Source organism: Centropristis striata, chromosome 23 (assembly GCF_030273125.1).
Source record: "Centropristis striata isolate RG_2023a ecotype Rhode Island chromosome 23, C.striata_1.0, whole genome shotgun sequence".
NCBI classification, from domain to species: Eukaryota; Metazoa; Chordata; class Actinopteri; order Perciformes; family Serranidae; genus Centropristis; species Centropristis striata.
The window spans coordinates 31,608,110-31,631,313 of NC_081539.1; the positions used below are offsets into that span (position 1 = coordinate 31,608,110).

At 36.5% G+C, this 23,204-nt stretch overlaps 1 protein-coding gene across 1 annotated transcript in view; it reads right to left on the reverse strand.

The window, feature by feature from the left end:
• Positions 1-23,204, reverse strand: part of abca4a (ATP-binding cassette, sub-family A (ABC1), member 4a) — a 68,805-nt gene that overhangs the window by 39,433 nt on the left and 6,168 nt on the right. The window contains exons 6-13 of the mRNA XM_059327504.1: positions 21,876-22,073; positions 14,544-14,633; positions 11,085-11,319; positions 9,271-9,410; positions 6,045-6,161; positions 4,118-4,315; positions 1,897-2,102; positions 1,034-1,210 (exon numbers count right to left, since the gene is read on the reverse strand). Coding sequence (XP_059183487.1) covers positions 1,034-1,210; positions 1,897-2,102; positions 4,118-4,315; positions 6,045-6,161; positions 9,271-9,410; positions 11,085-11,319; positions 14,544-14,633; positions 21,876-22,073 — 1,361 coding nt within the window. The remainder of the gene's footprint in view (positions 1-1,033; positions 1,211-1,896; positions 2,103-4,117; positions 4,316-6,044; positions 6,162-9,270; positions 9,411-11,084; positions 11,320-14,543; positions 14,634-21,875; positions 22,074-23,204) is intronic.

The window sequence follows — 23,204 nt, forward strand, 5'->3', positions numbered from 1 at the left end:
ATCACTTTTAATGTTCCAGTTGGTATTTTGCATATATATATACATAAAAAGACACTGAGCCTCCACTATATCCTTGCTCTGACTCTAGACTATAGATCCAGAAACTTAATTTCCTCATCTTTGATTGCCTACTTACAAAAAAACTAAGGGGAAATGGTCCAACGACTGAGCAAGATGGGCAATTTGATGGACATTTGATACAAATTAGAAGGTCAAAAACTCAAAATTTCGCTTGGGAACCATTTTTTTTGGACTCAGCACCCTTGAGATATGTAAGGTAGGCCGGTTCCTGACTTGTACCCATAAATGCTCCTCACTTCTTATAGGAGGCCTTTATTCTGAAATCCGTCTAGACCATGGGTCTCAAACTCGCGGCCCACGGGGCAATTGCGGCCCTCGTAACGATTTTTTGTGGCCCTCACCTTGATATGAAAGTTTAATGTGAGTTTTATATGAATGGCCCTTTACCGTGTTGTGTGTGAAAGGTCCCTTTGGTTACGTTTTTTTGGGTAATTTTGTGGGGTTTTTTTAGTAATTTTGTGTCTTTTGGTCATTTTGTGTCTCTTTTTGTCTCATTTTTAAAATAATTTTGTGTCCTTTTTTGGTCAGTTTGTTTCTTTTTTAAGTAATTTAGTTATTTTTCTGTCATTTTGTGTCTCTTTTGGTCATTTTGTGTCTTTTTAAAAAATAATTGTGTGTCTTTTTTGCTAATTATGTGTATTTTTTGTCATTTTGTGTCTTTTGTAAGTAATTTTGTGTGTTTTTCAGTCATTTTGTGTCTTTTTTGTCATTTTGTGGGCTTTTTTGGTAATTTTGTCTTTTTTTAAATTTATTTATTTTTAGTAATTTTGGTAGTAACTTTTTTTGGTCATTTTGATACTGCCTCCAGCGGCCCCCAGGTAATTTGAGTTTGAGACCCCTGGTCTAGACTATTATGTGGTTCTCACCATCATCATTTCATTCTATCATGTTCAATGAATTCTGCTGTGAAAGTTGTTGAAAGTTACTAGATTATTCTATGTTTTCCACTCACAGATCATCCACATAACAGGGGTAGGGCATCTGCTGGAGGTAGACCCCCAGGGGCCACTCCTTCCCCGTCTGGGTCTTGATGATGCCGTGCTCCACGATGTCCTGGAGGTAAGCGAAGCCGCCCCAAACATACCGGAAGTCATCCATCGGATCAGCTCTGGGGCCGGGATCCCAATACCTGATCAATACATACATTTAGTCTCTCCCAGTTCATCACCGTTATACCTACACTGTAAAAAAAACTGTTGTTTTTACGGTAAAATACCAGCAGCTGTGGTTGCCAGAAATTTACCGTAATAAATACGGTGCAACTTTTTCTAATATTACGGTAAAATGATATTAGCACTGTTGATTTCACATTTAAGATTGCCATTTTATTCCATATTTTACCGTAAAAAATAAAACGTTTTTCCATCAAAAGAAACGCTGTTTGTCATATGGCAGATATGATTGACAATAAAATATTTTATAAATGCTGCATAGATTAAAGATTTTACCATTAAATATTACAGTATATTTCTGTTAGAGATATGGTGTTTAGTACATTTAACAGTGTGAAAATGTATTTTCACAAAAAATAAATGCTAAAAATTACAGTGATGGCTTGTAAATATGTTAGCATATATTTTATATTCACTGTGCCAGTGTATTTTACAGTGAAGTAATGTATTTTTCCCCCCAAAAAGTAAAAAATAGTGTTTTGGCTGATATATACATTTAGGGTGTTTCATTGTTACTGAAACTGAATTAACCCATTTATCATTTTACGGTCTTTTACTGTCATGGTTTAACAGTTTTTCACCGTAAAATCTACAGATATTTTTAACAGTGTACCCTTTCCTTCCCACTGGACTTGTCTCTAACCTGTCTTTGACCTTGTTGGTGCGCTCCACTGCATCAATATCCATCCGGATCTTGAACTTAACATGATGCGGGACCTCCGTGGTCCAATGGTGCATATTCACAAAGACAAGGCCCGCCCAGAACTTGCTGTCCTCCAACAGATCCAAGGCTCGATAAGTGACAGTGTCTTCGTCAGCCACAGCCACAAACTTATCAAGCAGTAAACACTGAGAGAGGGACAGACAGACAGATAAATGGACAGGTGTTAAAATAATAATAATAATAATAAAAGGGTGAGTAGAGCAGCAGCCAAACAGCAGTTTAAGTGATTTGTGTTAAGCATAATTTTGGATTACACTTAAAGATAACCACAAAATCACGTCCTTGTTTACCTCAGTTTTACACACACTATGGCACATCCAGAGAGGTACATAATGCAGCAAGAAAAAGCACTTTAAAAAACACAAACCAAGATTTTCTTATACATAAAATACTCAGAAAAAGACCTCAAAATGCCAATGGTCAATTCTTTGGTTGTAGAGTTTAGCTAACCCATGGCTCAGTTATTTATACAGTAGCTACATGATCAGTAGCAGCTCTTTGAGGCTGCACTTACAATGGGTTATGAGTGAAAAAACTAAGCTACAGCATTAAGTACGTGCTCATCAGTATGCCATTTAACGCCTTAACTTTTTTTGGACTAAGGCAAAAACTGCCTCAAGAGAGTGGAAGTTGGAAACCTGGTTATGGTCGAACTAGAGAAACAAGTCAGAGGATCACCAAAGTCAATAGGCTAAATATGATTATAAGTACAAAACTGTTCATCCAATGATATATTTCACTGGATGAGTGGACATTTTGACACTCTAATGGCAGTAAATGCTCACTAAAGTCAATATTTATTTATACTTTGAGGATCATGAATATTTGTGCAAACTTTAATGGCAATCACTTCCATTGTAAGTGAGATATTTCAGTCTGGACCAAAGCAGTGGACTAACCAGCCATCCCTAGAGCCGGACCGCCAGTGTGGCTGAAAGGGTAAAAACCCAGAGATGCCAGTGTTGGCTCCAGTCCCTCTGATCCTCACTCTACAGCCACATTTGGAGAGAAACTTAGCAGTGGTTGTCTTTTCCCTGCAAAGCGTATCTGACATAGCCATTCACTGTAGGCTAATGCAAATAGGGAGGGCCGTGATCCAAAGGGAAACACTCCAAAACAACAATTTACCCCAGAGATCCCATTCACAGAGCCCAAAACACACAGACACACAATTATTTGCCATGCAAACACAGGCATACATCCAAAATGCATGCATATATGCATTTACAGACACAATGTACACTAAACCCACCCAACAAATTATTTAAATCTCAAAGACCGTCCCTTGATTCACTCAAGCGTTCTCATTCTAACAGTGATACGCATCATACCACCAACGTGCAGCCAACCAGCCGTCAAGCCCACGGTCATTGTTGGCGCTCTATAAAGGACGGTGGACGGAGTGACAGCTGTATCTAATCGGCCTCAATCGTTCCCACTCTCCCTGTCACACTCAAGTGCTGTAAGCTTCAACTTGGACAAAAACAAAGAGCAGCAACCATGCACCCAGCATTGCCCTGAGGTGCCCCCGTGTCACCCCCCAGAGCGATAGGCCTCTCATCCCCATTAGCCTCCGCATGGAACGGGCTGATTTTAACTTTGTTTCAATGCATTGGTAAACTAAATGTGGAGGGCCCTCACAAGAGAAGGTTTGTGATGTTGTTCTGGTTTTATCCTCCACTCCATCAGCAGTAAACAAAAGAGACTCGACAGCAAGTTTGTTGCTCTGGCTCTCGCCCACCTGGGTAGAGCTCCATGTCTCTGGATGGGCGGACAAATTGCAGAGTCCAAAGACAGCTTATCTAAACGCTCACGTCACGTCAAGAGAGGTATTGAGCTAACCAGTGTATTGAAATCAACAACAAGACCTGTGCTTAATTGGATTATTTCATGAATAGCCTTTCCTAGAACTTGACATCTCAGGTGGAATGAAATGTGGAAAAACAGGCCACATTCCTGCTGTCAGACCAGTGAGAGACAGCAAAAAAACAATCCTGACACCTTATTTTCATCTTGAAATGTGGAGCCCCCTTTGTCTAGTCAATATAATTCTACATGCCTATACACATTCCTCAGGCAGGGCTGTTTCAGAGGCAAGACTGCAAGATGAAGGAAATGCTCCAACCAAAGATTTACTCACATCCCCATACTGGTTGAGCATCCGAATCACCCGGTCAGTGAGGTTGAAGATGTCTCGCCAGTCAAATTGAGGAACGTCGTCTGGCCGGTCCTCCGGTGGGCCGTTGGACAGGAAGTTGAGGATGTGTTTGGAGGAGAACGGCGCCTCCTCCAGATTCCTGTCGATGAAATCCATCACTGATGGATTACAGATTGTGTCCTGAAACAAAAGGAAGATATTATATATATATAGATATAGCTGAGACACCAGCAGGAACACAATACAGTTTTCACAACAAAGCCAAAGAAAAAGGGAAAGAAAATGCAACATACAGTATATACACTACCGGTCAAAAGTTTTAGAACACCCCAACTTTTCCAGTTTTTTATTGAACTTCAAGCAGTTCAAGTCAAATGAACAGCTTGAAAGGGTCCAAAGGTAAGTGGTGAACTGCCAGAGGTAAATAAAAAAAGGTAAGCTTAACCAAAACTGGAAAATAATGTACATTTCAGAATTATACAAGTAGGCCTTTTTCAGGGAACAAGAAATGGGTTAACAACTTAACTCTATGGAGTCTTGGGCTATTTTGTCCATTTTTTAATTCTTTTCATGTCTTTGTAAGTCATTTTGTGTCTTTTTTTTAGTCATTTTGTGTCTTTTGATGTCTTTTTAGTCATTTTGTGTCTTTTTTTAGTCCTTTAGTCCAACATAAAATGTGATTTTGAATCTTTTTTTTACTTTCAAAACACTATCATGCTCAATAAAGAATTGTAAATGTTGCAAATGTGCATTAATTTCAGAGTACACTGAGACATTAAACTGCATCATTTTCAATTAAATTCTGGAAAAGTTGGTGTGTTCTAAAACTTTTTACCAGTAGTGTACATAAACAAAAATCAACACAATCAAAGCATTAAAATTGTTAGAAAGCAGAAGCAACAGGCCACCACTCCCCTTGATCCCCCCATGTTGGCAGCATAAAGGAAAAGTGCCCTTTTGGATGCCTGTATGGTGGATATAATGAAAAGAAGTGCCCTATAGGGTTCCTTCTAGTGAAGAATACAAGATGCAGGGCTGTAATGGGTGTTACCTTTTGGGAAAAAGCTATAAAAATAGCAGATACTGTTAAAAACACAACTATAGCGAGGCACCATACCAGTTGGATAAAGCATGTTTACATTCACTTTGGTTGAGACGGTTAGAATCCCTCTCAGTCAGCTGTTAGTTCATTTATCCTCCTGAGACCCGAGCTTTTGTTTGGTATGTATTGTTAGTTTCTCCTAGATATTTTAGATTTGTAGGACCTGATAAGTACAAAAACTAAGCATTGTCTTTGAACAGGAAGTAGTTTTTGAAAAAAAATAATGGGTTAATTTTACTGTATAACAATTAATTCACCAGTCTATAGAACGTTTTATTTCCTTACGTTTACACACTCTTTGGAAGAACGATAGTTAAAGTCTATTCATTCTCAAATGAGTACTTCCTGATTAGCAGTGTCGTAGCTTGTTGCTATTGCTAAAAAGTAGTCAAACTACAAACATTATTAAGCACAAATAAACAAGTTTTAACCATAAAATGAGATCAGATTTTGTACCTGGTCCACTTTTGTCTGGGGATAAGCTGCTGATTGACTTTACCAAGATGCTGCCATCTGATTTTTACACTGATTGATGTATTGTGCTTTTTCAAGAGTGTGTACTACTGAGGACAACTTGTTATAATTAAGTATAAGGTCCAGAAAACCTAAAATGAAATGTCCACATATGAGGACGCAGGGCCACAGGAGGTTAAATGCAGTGATCTTGCATGCAGTTTTTGTTAACACTTGGTTGTATATTAACAACAAACGTGATTTGAGAAACTTAAATGAGTGTTTTTATTACATTTAGTGCACTGGTGTACTACTGTAACCTAGTTATTCAGTCACACTTTATTGTTTTCCTACCCGGATCATCTTGACTTGGACTCCATCTTGGAAAAAAGCCCAGATCTGAGGAGCCACTTCCTCCCAGGCCTTCCCCATCACCCTCAGCCTCTCCAGCTCCTCAAATGTAGTGTTTGCCTGCAAAAGAGAAAGAAATGTGTGTGTGCGTGACTGGTGTGTCAACATTAGAAGGACAGGAAATTGTTATCAAAAATAAACTTCAGCAAAAACTATTCTCACCAATGCCCATGTCTTGGTGCACACCATCCAGAAATATGGAAACACATGCAAATACATACATTGTTCACACATGTATAAGAAACCAACATGTTGGGAAAACTTGAATGTACGCGTGTGTATGTGTACATGACATTCACCAAGTCTAAGGCACACATTGTCACAGTTTTCCTAATCTCCTGCTGCATACCATTCCCACATCAAACTCTCTGTGAAAACAGGCTTTGCAAAGACAACACACACATTCTCACACAAAGAATTCCCGCGGGCCTGTTCAGATAACCAGCAACTGTGCAACAAATGCACTCTGTGCCAAATCGTCAAATATTTACTGCACGCTTATCGTTAAAACCCTGGATGTGTGTGGGTACAGTGCTTTGTGAGGCAAATACCAAAGGCTGGCTGTTTCAGTATTCACTCATGTGCAGTGGGGGATGAAAGCGCTCAAGAGTACACCCAATTAAACGCCTTCCTCTTGTGTGTGTCTGATTTTGGGTGACAATGGGGACAATGGAGCCGGGGTGACAATGGAGGCTGTTGGTGACAACTGGCCGAATGCATTCAGCCGGCCCAGTGAATCCCAGTCAGGTTCCCACAAGTGATGCTTCCTCATTCCCTGAGGCAGTTTAAAATAGCTCGGGGAGGACAGACAGGGGGTCCTGGAGGTGATTTCTTCAGGGGGGAGTGGAGGAATTTGGGCCAAGATGTTTGCGCTTAACTTAGCATACACCTACAAAGTAGCAAGTTCATTTACACAAGTTCAGACTTAATGAAACACTTGTGGTTCCCATTATGAGATGCATCATTTACATGCAAAAGGGTAATGTACATATCATATCATATCATATTGCTGAAGTTCCAACACCATCTCAAACATGTATGCACTGCAAAAAAGCCAACTTGTATTTTTTGGCCTAAAACAGTGATTTAAGTTGGTAAAACTTGGAAATATAAATGATTGACATTTAGGGCAATAATGTAAGTTAGCACAACAAAGGAAGCCAGTTGTCTGCTCAAAAACAAGTTGGTGAGTTGTTGTTACTTATATCTTTAAGTTGGGGTTCACAACAAGGGACAATAGTTCTGATAACTCTTATTTCTTTGTTGGGAAATGCGGGAAAGTGGTGAAATTCGGTCATTAGCGAAAGCTAGCGGCTAACTGATGCTAGCGGCTAACTGATGCTAGCGGCGCTGCTTGTTACAGCTACAAGAGTAGCCATTAGCGTATCAATGCTAACTCTAAATTGTGGTCGCAACATTAGCTGACATTTCATAGCGGCGTTACAATCGTGCCAATTCAGCACATTGCAGAAGTTAGCAGAAGTAAGGATTAAAAGTTATTACAATGTAAAATTATAAGTTAGTACAATTAACAGTTGAGTTGACAAAAATCTGAATTCAGAGTTGAGCAAACTCAAAAACAAGACTTAAAATATTTAGTTTAATTGTCCAACTTAAAATTTTACCGAAGTTTGTTGCCTTGAAATTTTGAGTTCACCCAACTTTTCTTTTTTTGCAGTGTGAACTGTAAAGTATGTACCTCATTATTTACTTGAGTTTAAATCAAAAATTGTTCAGTGAATGGACTAAACTGTGTAAGAATATCAAACTCGATGTGTTTAAAGTAACTAATAAAGGAGAAGTGATGGCAGGATGCAGACCAGCCACCAGAGGAGTCACATAAAGGCTGAAAACATGTTTCAGTGCATGGTGCATCACTTTAAGTTTCTTCTGAAACAAAGTGATGCATGACAGAGTTAAAGGAAAAGAACAAAGAGGTTCATGTTGTTGGTCTGCTAAAGTAATGGATTAACCCCTTAGTCATTACTTTCTGAGTGCAATTAAGATCCCAATCTGAGGAAGGAGGCAAACAAAGAGGGTATTAAAGGTCAGGAAGGAGGAAATGCGAGTGTGTGCGTCTCTTTGTGTGTGATCACACGTCTTTAAGGACAGACTCTTGCTGCTTACATAACAGAGAGAACGCCATGGCGCCAGGCGACTGAGTGCTAGTCACCACAGCCTCAGCCTGTTCTTCCATTGAATCTTCCATTGAACCAAGCCATCCATGACTGCTGCCCCCCCCGGAGGGCTTCCACCAACACTATCTACATCTAGAATCAAAGAGCTGGACATGACACGAGGAAAGATGATCCCCTATAGAGGGGAAACGCTTTGTTCACTGCAGAAGAAGAGAATTAAACATAGTGATGTCACAAAGTAACAGATATCTATCGCTGGTGATCTGGAAAATCCTTATCTATTTGTATACATATTTTATTATCTCTCAATAACCCCAAAAAATAAAATGCATCATGTCTATTAGAAACTTGAAATAAGCATGAGAGGATTATGAGACTTTGGGCCCTTTGGCCTCTATTTGTTCTTGTTTTGTGTCCGTTTCTAGCTGTTTTTGTCTTTCTTGTTGATAGCCTTTCAGTGTATATGCAGAATGTGACGAAAAAAATCACTAGAATGTTAATATTATAACAAGGTTACAGGATGGATGTCCACTATCTGAAGTGTATTAAACCAGCTGTTCACAACCTTGGGGTCGGGACCCCAATTGGGGTCGCGAGATGATTTCTGGGGGTCGCCAAATCATTTTGAACACAACATTTTTGGTCATTTTGTGTTTTTTTTAGTCATTTTGTGTCTTGTTTTTGTCATTTTGTGTCTTTTTTGTCATTTTGTTTCCTTTTTGGTCATTTTGTGTCTTTTTTTAAGTCATTTTGTGTCTTTTTTGTCATTTTGTTTCCTTTTTTGGTCATTTTGTGTCTTTTTTGGTCATTTTGTTTCCTTTTTTGGTCATTTTGTTTCCTTTTTGTGGTCATTTTGTTTCTTTTTTTGGGTGATCTGAACTGTGTGTGTGAGATTGTGTTCAGTGAGCGGGGGTCGCGGACAACATGCATGTTAAATTGGGGGTCGCGACTCAGAAAGGTTGAGAACTACTGTATTAAACTATGGTTCTGCACCATGCTTTGGATAAACGCATCCACCAAGTGCTGCTTACGTTTCGTATGATCTTTCTGACAGCTGGTGAGTCGGGGGCGTAGAGGATCTGTCCCATCAGCATGGGCTTGATGGAGCTCCACACCATCCTGGTGACCGGGTTAGACTCCAGCTCCTTCATCAGATCGTTGCAGTGAGGAGCTGCAGGGAAAGTGATGCATTAAACACATGGAACATTCTATTGAAAGAGAATTTGGGAAATGGATGGAACAGTTTTTTGCACATTCCAATGCTGCAGCTAGCTAAGAAATAGACTGCTAATAATGTGTGTCTTATAAATATAATGTATTGTTGATGTTTACTGCACTGTTAGGCAGGCTTGAGAGTGTTATTTAGCGCTCGCGGTTAGCGTTAGCATTGTCGCTAACTCCCGTTAGCATAGGGCTAACTTCATTAGCTTTCAGGCTAGCACTTAGTTAGGTGTTGCTAGCAGTTAACTGCTAATGTTTAGCTAAGACACTGTGTTTACGTTTTTGGGTTACTATGTTACTGCAATTCATTACTTTAATTCATAAGAAGACATTTGATTATATTTAAAAATAGTAAATGCTTGTTTAATGTAAAAAGTAAAAATAGCTATTTAAAGCTACAATTTCATTAATATTATTGTATGTAACTTGTTGTTTTTGGATTAATCATTTCAGGTGATTTGTGGTCACCTGTGGTCATTTTGTAACAAATAAAAGAAGACCAAGGATAAAACACGAGTTATTGCTTCAGTGTGCTTCCTGTCAAGGCTTTTCGGAGGGCTGAATTTTTAAAATCCGAACAATACTGGTGAGGTGATGATTTAGAAAATGTGTGGTTGAAAAGGAGAATAGTTTGTTTAGAACATGGCCTAACTATCAGCACATTTCAATCAAATATTTAGGTTTTGAGATATTTGGCAAGCTAACACAAAAGCATAAGTGAAATCACACCTCCTTAGCAAAGGGAATGAAAGTGATAGTGTACCGTGCGTCTGTCATAAACCTGGAGATCCAGTAATATTTAACACCAATTAAAAAAGTCTTACTCCAAAAAAAAGACATGTCAAGAACCAGTTTTTTAATTATAACGTATATTTAAAGGCCTGTAGGAAGAAGTGAATAAATCTAAATCTCCACTTAGGAATTTGCACAACCAAAAAAGACACAAAATTACTGAAAAAACACTAAATTATTTTTAAAAAGTAATTTTGTGTCTTTTATTAGTAATTTTGTGTCTTGTTTTTTACATAATTTTTTTTTTCTGTCATTTTGTGTCTTTCTTTGATCATTTTGTCTCTTTTTTGGTCATTTTGTTTCCTTTTTTTGGTAATTTTGTCTCTTTTTTTGGTCATTTTGCGTCTTTTTTGGTAATGCTGTGTCTTATATATATATAATACCAACTTTTAAGGTGAAATTAAGCATTATTTGTGTCATTTTTTTAAGGCCGACATAAATATTCAATCAATATCACTTTTAAATGTTCCAGTTGGTATTTTGCATACATATATATACATAAAAAAGACACTGAGCCTCCACTATATCCTTGCTCTGACTCTAGACTATAGATCCAGAAACTTAATTTCCTCATCTTTGATTGCCTACTTACAAAAAAACTAAGGGGAAATGGTCCAATGACTGAGCAAGATGGGCAATTTGGTGGCCATTTGATACAAATTAGAAGGTCAAAAACTCAAAATTCCGCTTGGGAACCATTTTTTTTGGACTCAGCACCTTTGAGATATGTAAGCTAGGCCGGTTCCTGACTTGTACCCATAAATGCTCCTCACTTCTTATAGGAGGCCTTTATTCTGAAATCTGTCTGGACTATAAGGCCTCTAATACTCACTGGTGCTGTTGTCGTAGGTGTAGGGGCGCCGTGCTCCGCCGCTGCTGATTCCCAGGAAGGCTTTGTAGTTATTGTCCTCGTACCAGTTAAAGGAGGCGACTCTGGAGAAAGCTCCTTCAGCGTAGCCACACATGAGGCTGGAGGCAGCAGCCAGCAGCTGCCTGAAGGACAGCTGGTCCTGGAAGAGAGGAGTGATGACCTGGAGGAGCTCCCTGGAGCTGCTCCTCTGGGACAACTGTGGAGAGATGAGACAGGAACACAGAGTAGAGCTATCTTTGAAATGTACATTACAGCTCGTCAATGTTAAAGATAAATTAAGCTCTAACATGAGTCAATAAAAGCCTTATTTTATGGTGTCCGGGTTTTTTTTTTAAGTCCTATTAATTTTCTCATAAAACTGTATTTTTTACATTCACTGACTACACTCAAAAAAAAAGAATTAAGCCAAAAACGTGGACTTTATGTAATTTAATTACATGTACATTTTCCATGTAATTTTGTCACATACGTTGAATGTAAAAGGTCAAATTAAATGCAATGTTTTTCTTTCATTTAAAAGTAATATAGATAAATTAAATAACTTTAATGCAAATTTCTACATAAACTTAATGTGTAAATTTACTTAAAGTTTATGTATACTTTTACATAAACCTTATGAGTTCATTCAATATTACATATAAAGTTAAAGAGACATAAAGTCCATACGAAGTAAAGCATATTAAGATCATAACTCATATAAAAACCATCCTTACTTACTACTAATAATCAATAATTCTGAGGTTATTGAGGGAAAACAATGTCTTACTGGTTGTATAATAAGGCATTAATAACTACTGAATAATGACTCATTAAGAGACAATATGTTACTTATTTGCATGCTAATAAGCAACTAATTAATGTTGAATATGTGTAAACAGTTATCTGTTGTGTAAACAGTAATCTGTTGCCCCAATTTGGTGCTTAATGTTAATAAAGAAACTTTTTCATAACTGCTTGCGTATGAAATGCTTGAATAAACTCATAAGGTTTATGTAAAAGTATACATAAACTTTAAGTAAATTTACACATTAAGTTTATGTAATTTGCATTAACGTTATTTAATTTATCTATATTACTTTTAAATGAAAGAAAAACATTGCATTTAATTTGACCTTTTACATTCAACTTATGTGACAAAATTACATGGAAAATGTTTTTGGCTTAATTATTGTTTTGAGTGTACAGTGCAATGTTTTGTTACTCTCTTCAGACTCTGATAATAATAATCCATGTTGGGTAAGAGCTACAGCTGATTAGCATCTCTGGCTGACCACTGAACTAACTGGTATTTCATATTTGCATGACTGCCTGTTTATGCAGAGCAATGTTCCAATGTTAAGGTAAAAATGCTCCTTAACTCCAGTCAACAAACCCTTTCCTCTCTGCTTATTGTAGCTATGTATCTCCACATTTGGAGATTGGATTTTTCAGATATATTAGCATTATTATTCCTTTTGAAATAGAGAAAAGTCTTAATTTAACGCCCCCCTTTTCTGCAAAAAGCCACAATTGTCACAAAGCTGAAAATGGGGCTGTTGCGTTCTCAATCGTGCAACCTTAACCCTATAAAGCCAAGTGTATCATATCTGATACACAAGTTTTTGAGACCTAAACATCATCAGTGTGATATTTTTTTCCTGAAAAACCTGATGTATACATGTGTTGAAAAAAAAAAACAACTGAGCAACAAATTGCACAAAAATACAAGATATAGCAAAAATTATATGCAGGTTCCAGTGGTGGATCAGTCATTGCTGCGTGAAAACTTCATATCAGCAGATGTATGATGTTGTGTTATATGGAAAAAATATTTTGCATGTTTGAGGAAAATGTTAAAAGAAAGTAAAGCCTTAAAAGGTTAAAAATGTTGGGTTTTATATGTTTTTGTTAGTTCAAGAAAAACAAACTGTGAGCAACAAATTGCACAAAAAGAACTGATGTATCAAATATGATGCAAATTAGAATCATATATCCCTATTGTTTTTGGATTTTTTTTAAGTTATCTGTCAGCAGGTTCAATAAACACTCCAGTTTAAAAAACAAAAAAATTCTGGCAATTATTTAGTGGTTCAGGCTTTATAGGGTTAAAATATAATTTTGTTTTAATAGCAACAATTTGATTTCTATTCCTTTTTTAGCTTGTTTGGTCACAGTTGTTTTCAAGGTTGTCAGTCTCGACTTCAGACTGTCTCTGGTCGAGACAAAGACGAGACAAAGACGAGCGTCGTGCCAACAGGAAGTCAGACTGTCAGCTCCATGAACAGCCCATAGAAACAAACACAACAAACATAGATCCACACGCCCACACGCTGAATGTTTGACAGACAGGTACACCACAAATTACACACAAATATAGACTATATATCAAAGAAACGCCGTAGACACTAAACAAAGTAAAACATGGTTCCACCTATGATCCAAGATAAAGAATGTGCATGGTTATATTTGTGTGTAAGGGTGTGTGTATATATGTCGATATGTATTTTCTTATATATATATTTTTGTATGTGTGTATGTGTATATATATGTATGTTTTATTTTTTTATTTTTTTATTTTTTTTAATTATTTTATTTTATATATATTTTATGTATGGGTGTGTGTATATATGTCGATATGTATTTTCTTATATATATATATATATATATATATATATTTTTGTATATGTATGTGTGTATATATGTATGTTTTATTTATTTATTTATTTTTATTTTTTTTAATTATTTTATTTTATATATATTTTATGTATGGGTGTGTGTATATATGTCGATATGTATTTTCTTATATATATATATTTTTGTATATGTATGTGTGTATGTGTATATATATGTATGTTTTATTTATTTATTTATTTTTTATTTATTTTTTAATTATTTTATTTTATATATATTTTATGTATGGGTGTGTGTATATATATATATATATTTATTTTTATTATTAAAAATTTTTTTCTACACACTGTTTTAACTGATCTGGTGTATTAACCTATTAGTACAACGATGTAAGGGTCTCTGGGGGGAGTGGAATGGGTGTTGAGTTATATAAGAAAATGAAAATATGTCTCTTTGATTGTACTGTTTACTGCAACTGTGAATCGATAAAAATATATTTAAAACATTTTTTTTTTAAATTTAAAAAAAAGAATGTGCATGGACAGATCTCTGGTGTTTAACCTTTGCATGTCTGGAGGTTCACCTGTTCTTGCAGCCTCAGTGTTTCCACTGAGATGGTCCCTTAATGATGATGTATGTGTTTTTGAGGACTGTTCTGTATTTAGCCTTCCTCATACGCACTCAATGATATCCCCCCACTGTCTGTGTTTGCGTAAAGACTCAGGCGAGAGGAAGCAACTGTTTCCTGACAGCTAATAATAGCAGCGGTGAACTTCTGAATGGATCTGGACCGAGCCAAGCCAGCCTCACCTCTCGGAGTCTGTCTGAGACAGCAGAGACCACCCGGACCCAGAGCTGGATCTCTATTCCTCCAGAGTGATTGTCCAGCAGAAGAGGAAGCTGCAAAGAAACACAAACGCATTATTATAATATGAATACATCACTCCAAACTGCCACATTACTCAAAGACACAGAGGATGTTACCAGTTACCTCCCTGCAGGTTGTGTTTGGATGATCACAATGCATGACCACAAAGTGTCACAAAATGATCAAAAATTGACCAAAAAGACACAAAATGACCAAAAAAAGACACAATATGGCCCAAAAGAGAAACATGACCAAAAAAAGACACAAAAGGACCAAAAAAGGAAACAAAATGACCAAAAAAGACACACATTGACCACAAAATGATCAAAAAAGACACAAAATGATCAAAAAAGACACAAAATTACCACAAAAAAGACACAAAATTACCAAAAAAGACACAAAATGACAAAAAACAACAACAAAATGACCAAAAAAGACACAAAATGACCACAATGCATGCAAGATGATAAGGGATAGTGTGTTCAAAATGATATTCTGTCTCATATTTTTGTCTAATGAGATAGAAAACATTCTTGTCTTTGTGCTGTTAAGTAATTAAAACTGATTCTAGCCAATATTACATAAGAAGATTAGGGCCAGGAAGGATCAAAAATAATGAGAGGAGGAATCGGCTTTTATGTAATTTATGTGAATCTTTTAGATATATATTAGAAGTATGAAGGAAAAGGAGGTTATAGTTTGCAGTCTCAAAAAGCTCAACTTTATTCTCAAAATTTTGCTTATTCTTGTCATTTTTTCTCCTCCTCTCATTATTTTCTTCTCCTCAAATCTTATCCGTACAGTAGCCACCCACACATTTTTTTTTCATTAACATATTTAGAATTTTTAAAACACATGATTCATTTAAAGGATAACTTTGTTTGTTTGTTTTTTCAACTTGGACCCTATTTTTTTCATTTTTTGTGTCAAAGTGACTAATGGGGACAATTAGTGTAACTGGTCCAGCGGAAAAACAATGTGTTGTTAGCTAGCTAGCTAATGTCAGTACATGGGTGCAAACTAAATACAATATGGGTCATTCATTTGATGATCTGTGGTTATGGGATTGCATCGTTTTCACCTTTTTCAGCGGTGATATGACAGGTTTGCAGTGCACCCCTGTACTTAACCAAGCATTCGTCTCTGAATGCAAGTGTAGAGTGAATTGTGTTCTTAGGCTATGTGGAGAATGTCTCTATGTCTAAAAACTTCTGCTTGACTCTTCTGGGCTGAGCCCCGGATGTGTCAAAATCCTAGAAAGAAACCTTTTATTCCTCTGCCAGGTCCTTTCCAAAATGCTGTCAGACACTCACATACTGAGTCCAATACAATCTGAATTTGTGCTCAATACAGGACCAATTTCAACAATTCACCTCTGGCTAAGCCCCGCCCCCTCCACTCACTCGGACAAACTGTCAACATTCGGTGACGGGCGCTATGGCAGCTGTGACAGTCAGAGAAATTTCACAGGAGGCAATTAATCAATTTTGGAGACAGAAAAATGAAATATCATCTGGAAGTCACCAAAAGGGCCTTCATTAACAGGTTAGAGGTTTCACTCGTCTTTTCACCCCACTGACACCGCTCATTCTGCTGCTTGTTGTAAACAAACAGAGATCGCTAAGCTAACACCTCCTGCAGCAGCAGCACATACACACTGTACTGCTACAGAGCTAACTGTTAGCCTGTTAGCACATACACACTGTACTGCTACAGAGCTAACTGTAGCTAACTGCTGCTAACGAGGTCGGCCGGCTCCTTAACAAGAGCCTCTTGTTAACGAGCCGGCCGACCTCGTTAGCGCTCGCTAAGACGGAGTCGCTGGATTTGATATTGACAGATATTGATTTCTTACGGCACACTTGTGTGCCGCAGAACAGCGGTTGGGAATCACTGCCATAGGGAACCGGGTTACTGCTCCCATATTAGTGGGCTATACCTTGTGTCAGAGTTGCATGTACCCCATGCACACCGTTTGACCATTTTAAACTTAAAATCAAAAGAAAAAACACATAAAAACGACTGAAAACGGACTAACTCCAATGCATTTCAATGGATGTGGACGCAGAGAATGTCCGAGTGTATTGAGTTAGCTATGCGCACTGTGATTGGCTCATCGCGTTTGGGGGTGTGGCTTAGCCATAGGTCAATTGCTATCCCAATTAGTGATTTAGATACAAAAACTTGTGAAAATAGGATCCATATTGAACAATATCAAAGTGATGCTTTACTTTAGAGGGAATGAGGTGATGGAATAGGCAACATGTTTTTCATGGACCAGCAAGAAACACCTGAAAGTTGTTTTCATCAGTCATGTATCTATGTTATATATATATATATATATATATATATATTATATCTGCTGAGCAGTGCTTTCTCTGGAGGATCTGCTGCTTTGCTCCGAGATCACAACACAATAGGCTGAAAGGTTCCAGGAAGCAGCACGAGGCCAGAGGAGACATCCTTCCCACTACAGATATAGATGCAGCCTATCAGAGAGCAGCCCACACACATACACACACACACACACACACACACACACACACACACACACACACACACACCACTTCCTCAACAGTTTGCTGTTCAACTGTTTACAATCCAGCAAGAAAACAAACAAACCTTAAACACTGGCACGTCCTTCAAAGCATTCTGTCTTTAAAAGATCTTTTATCAACCATTTTAGTCACATGAGCACGTAGACGACATGCTGCTGTTGTTGTTGTTGTTATTGTTGTGCTCACTGTGATTTTGTACAATCACAAAACATTTTATATCCAATTATTTATAAGCTGCAGTCACACTCACATTATCAATATGCTGAAACTTCTTTGGGCTCTGCTGGATATCGGCCGAACTAAATGAGTTCTAAAGATGAGAACAGCCAACATAAAACTGATATTTACACTAAGAATCTTGAAAATAAATAAATAAATGCATTATGTGAATGTAAATAAAGGATCATGCACTATTCTGAAATAGTGAGGAAAAGACTTCAACAATCCCCGAGAGCAGCTATTCTCAACCTTGGGGTCCCGACCCCAATTGGGGTCGCGAGATGATTTCTGGGGGTCGCCAAATCATTTTGGAAGTCAGCTCATTTTGGTCATTTTGTGTATTTTTTGGTCGTTTTGTTTCTTTTCGGGTCATTTTGTGTCTTTTTAGGTCATTTTGTTTCCTTTTTTGATCATTTTGTGTCTTTTTTGGTCGTTTTGTTTCTTTTCTGGTCATTTTGTGTCTTTTTAGGTCATTTTGTTTCCTTTTTTGGTCATTTTGTGTCTTTTTTTTGGTCAGGTTTCTTTTTCGGGCCATTTTGTGTCTTTTTTTGGTCATTTTGTGTCTTTTTGGTCAATTTTTGATCATTTTGTGACACTTTGTGGTCAATTTGATTCTTTTTTGGGTAATTTTGTGTCTTTTCTGACAAATCCCAAAGTATCAAGTTGTTACTTTCCAAGGAGTCTCTGGCTTGAAGCTGACTGTTACACACTCAGGAGGTCAGAATGGACCTTTAGACTGATAGCAAAGGACTTTTTTTAAAAGATTAAAAGTAACAACTATTTCACAGAATTCTGTGAGACCATGTTGGTTCTTTCATAGTTTTGATGTCTTCAGTATTAATCTACAAATCTATCTGGGAGAAAATGGCATGAAATCAAGGCAAAAAGCCTGATTTATATCCTGCTATAGCAGAAGACAGAAACAGACAGAGAATAAACAGTTTACTTGTCCCAGTGAGTCCCAGTAATGCTGCTGGATGGAGACGAGGCGAGGTCAGCCATTGTTGCTGTGTGTCTCTGTGTGACCTATGTTTACTCTGAGTGCCCTGTGATTACTAAAGAGACCTCACTAAGCTAATTACTGGCAGAGGCCACGTCTGCATGCTCAGCGAGCCTCATGCCCGGACCTATTTATATATTATTTGCAGCCTGTTGGCAGAGCTGCACAGTCTTAATTAAGTCTGTGGCAGATAAGTCCGCCTGCTTAAATCTAATCAGCTCTACGCTGCAATTTACTCATAATCAACTGCTGCACGTCTTTTAACTGGCACAAGACAGTATGAGCACATTTCACCTGTTTCAGCTTCACTGCACTGGCTGCACGTTCATTTTAGGATTCATTTTACAATTATTTTATTTGCCTTTAAAGCTTTAAATGGTATTGCTCCTCCTTATGTTGATTTTATGTTGATTTTATGATTTTTTGTCTTTATTGTATTCATGCATATTTTATTTTGTGTGGGCAGTACATTTTACATTTTATTTTATTTATTTTTATCCCATTTTTAATTTATTTTATCTTATTGCATCTTACTGTTCTATTGTTTACTACATCTCTTTGTATTGTGTTATGTATTTATTGTTTGTGCAGCACTTTGGAAACCTTGTGTTTGATAAAATTGTGCTACATAAATAAAGTGGATTGGATTGGATTCATTTTTGGAGATAATATTGTAAATAAAGTTTGCAGATTGAAATGGTATCTTGAGTTTGTTTGCTTGTTAAGACAATAATGAAATGACTCACCTGTTATCGCTACCTGCAGCCTTGTCCATATCTTTAGTTTCTACTGATAACTATTATTGTTTTATTTATAGCAGCCAGATAAGATTTTATTATCCGTTATCTTATCTTATTCTATTTTTTTTTTTTACTATTATGAAGTGTGTTTTATTTTCCATCTTTTTTCCATTAATTATGGCGTCTATTTATGTCCTGTAATTTATTCTTCTTTATTGTAAAGCATTTTTTCTATTAAAGAGGTTATACAAATAAACTTTATTATCATTATTATTATTATTATTATTTTGTTGTTGTTGTTGTTGTTGTTGTTGTTGTTGTTGTTGTTGTTGTTGTTGTTGTTGTTATAACAACTTTACATAAAGAAACACAATTTATCAAATTCTCAATTCAGAGTGTATATTTACAAAAACAAAATAAAAATCTGTTTACATTAGATATATACAGTCATGGAAAAAATATTAGATCATTGTTTTCTTCAATTTCTTGTTGATTTTAATATCTGGTTCAACTAAAGGTTCATTTGTTTGGACAAATATAATGATAACAACAAAAATATCTCATAAGAGTTTAATTTAAGAGCTGATATCTTGATATTTTCCGTGTTTTTTCTCTATAATGATTTTAGTGATTATCAAGAAAACCATGGAAAACCTTTAGTTGTACCAGGCAATAAATAAAAATAAATAATAATAAACAAGAAAGCACGGAGAAAACAAGGGTGGACTAATATTTTTTCCATGACTTTATGTTCTTTGTACATTGTCTTTCTATGCCAATAGGGTTTAGGTTGTATTGATATTTTAAATGTTCCAGCCTTTAAAATATATTAAATTATGATGCAGAGTTCCTGGTGTTGTTGTGTCTCTTGGACTTTATTTACTTTAGACACAGAGATGCATTTCCCTGGGAAATATTTGTCCCACCCTGTGAGTCAGAGCGCTTATAAAAATACCAGCAGCTGTTTATCTGCTGCGGCTCCTGACCTCAAATGTTGTAAAATAGGCCTGTGAGGACTTGTGGAGTTTTGATCCAGACTTTATAACTGCTGATGTGATGTCAGACACGAGCTGCAACTCCCAGCTAATACTGAATGTACAAAATATATATAATATATATATAATATGAGGGAGATATTCCAGAGTTGAAGGACAAAATATACATTATGTTTTCCATTTTATCCAGTCAGAGTGTAATAAAGATGGTTGTTAAATGCAGACCTTGAAATATGATGCTGACATCTAAAAACCTAATATACATGTAGCATAATCAAATACATAAGTACATTTACTCAAGTACTGTACTTAAGTACAATTTTGAGGTACTTGTACTTTACTTGAGTGTTTCTATTTTCTGTAAATGTATACTTCTACTCCACTACATTTAGCTGGCAGCTTTAGTTACTTTCCAGGTCAAGATTCAACATAAAACATATGATCAATTTAAGGTGATTAGACTTTTTTTATTTTATTAAATCTTATAACAGTATATTAAGTACTTAAATGAGCCATATTGTTACAAAATTAAAACCCTGCTTACATAAAATCATCAATACAAATAATGTAATAAAATATTTAGAACATGTATAACAATCTGAGTGGGTCCATTCTGCACAACAAGTACTTTTACTTTTGATACTTTAAGTACATTTTGATGCTGATACTTTTGTACTTTTACTTCAGTAAGTTTTGAATGCAGGACTTTTACTTGTAGTGGAGTAATTTCATAGTGTTGTATTAGTACTTTTACTTAAGTATGGGATCTGAATACTTCTTCCACCACTGATCAAATATGATTTAGTACTATATGTCTGTAAAAACAAAAGCTCTTAATAAATTAACTTGTCAACAAGATAAATTAAAGATCAAATGAATCAAAGACGTGCTGTGGTTCAAATGTTGGAAATGTTAAAGTGTCATATCCTGCCAGATATTATATCATAATAATATAATATGTCCTGATGCCAGATGAACCTCCAGCCCCTCAGCCAGCAGCTGGCTCGCACACTGAAGGTTTCTGTAAATGAGCTAATAAACATGGCAACATGGGACTGATCCAACCACAGCTCTATACTGGACTCTCCTATTCATAAAGCAGAAGGAGAACTCTGCCAAATGACGTCAAATGTTTGCATTTCATTCATCTTAAATGATGTTTCTATAAGCTTCCTGCAGTCTGACCACAACGGGAGAAAGGGTTCCCAATTTGATGACAGCAGAATGAAACTTTGATTTTACAGATATTTTTATAGGTTAAGGCAGAAAAAAATGTATAACCATTGAAAAATAGCTTTTAAGAATGAACTCTGGCACATATCCACAACCTACTGAGGTATTATTTATCTACAATAGTTGCTTTGGTAACACTTTACAATAACCATCAACGTGATGTTTATAGATGGTTTATAAACCAAGTTTTAACCATTTACATACTTAACATTGGTGTTAAAAATGTTATAATGAGTGCAAAACTATTATTAAACTAATAATTATAATGTAATTGTTTGTTAATGGTAAAGTAACTATATATATTATTATTTTCCATCTATTTGGCATTTATAAAGGATATATATAATATATATATAGTTCAACATTAATACATTTTCTATTTACCATTCCAAATGGCCTTTATATGGTTTAGAAATGATGATTAAACTGTTTACCATTTATAAATGGTCTATTTACCATCTATTAATGATGGTTATTGTAAAGTGTTACCGTTGCTTTATATATTCCCAACATCCCAGCCGACACTGACCAGCCTGAAGAGCTTGAAGAAGTCGACGTTGGCGTAGAATTTGTCCTCAATGATCTGCAGCCGCTGTGGCGTGAGGATGCACAAGGCGCTGCGGACGGCGTAGAGTCCTCTACGGCTCGGGAAGACCAGGAACCGATCCAGCAGGGTCAGGCTGCACGCTATGTCCTTTAAATGCAACGCTGGAACCCCAAGAGCAAACTGGAAGAAAGGAGAGGACACATGGAGGCAGTTTGGAAGGATTTATATACTAAATACCTACTCTATAATGTCCCAATACATATTGTGCCTGTATTCTATCATCTGGCTGACATGTCCTTAGTAAAAACTCTGAATAGCCCATTATATACACTACCGGTCAAAAGTTTTAGATTAAGTTTTAGTTTTTCCAGTTTTTTATTGAAATTCAAGCAGTTCAAGTCAAATGAACAGCTTGAAAGGGTCCAAAGGTAAGTGGTGAACTGCCAGAGGTAAATAAAAAAAGGTAAGCTTAACCAAAACTGGAAAATAATGTACATTTCAGAATTATACAAGTAGGCCTTTTTCAGGGAACAAGAAATGGGTTAACAACTTAACTCTATGGAGTCTTGGGCTATTTTGTCCATTTTTGAATTCTTTTCATGTCTTTGTAAGTCATTTTGTGTCTTTTTTAGTCATTTTGTGTCTTTTTTTGGTCATTTTGTGTCCTTTTTTAGTCCTTTAGTCCAACATAAAATGTGATTTTGAATCTTTTTTTTACTTTCAAAACACTATCATGCTCAATAAAGAATATTAAATGTTGCAAATGTGCATTAATTTCAGAGTACACTGAGACATTAAACTGCATCATTTTCAATTAAATTCTGGAAAAGTTGGTGTGTTCTAAAACTTTTGACCAGTAGTGTATATGTAGATGTGTTTGCTTGTGAATATGTTTAGCTGTCCAGCTTGGACCCTGTTGTGCAATGCATGCTGGGATGGGAGCCCCCGAGCATGAAAAGAAACTATAAGGGACTGATGAATGGATGAAATGAAGCCACAGTGAAGTTGCATTACTTGTAAAGTGTGCAACACTTATTGTATGATGTTAGAAGGCTTTATTCATAGGTGATGACTCATTTGTACTTCACCTGAAATGATTCAGTGAATAGTAGAAACCACAGAGGAAGGAGGGGCATCTCAGGCGAAACCTGTCAGCTGGCCACATGTTTCTGGATTAAGTGGCGTGCTGGATGTGTACGTGTGTGTAAACTGCCAAAGGCACATTTCTTCCAGCTGTTTCTCAGCCAGAATTATTACTGATAACATTGAATCAGATAGTTGTTACAGGGAGCAAGTCTCCACTTGTACAAT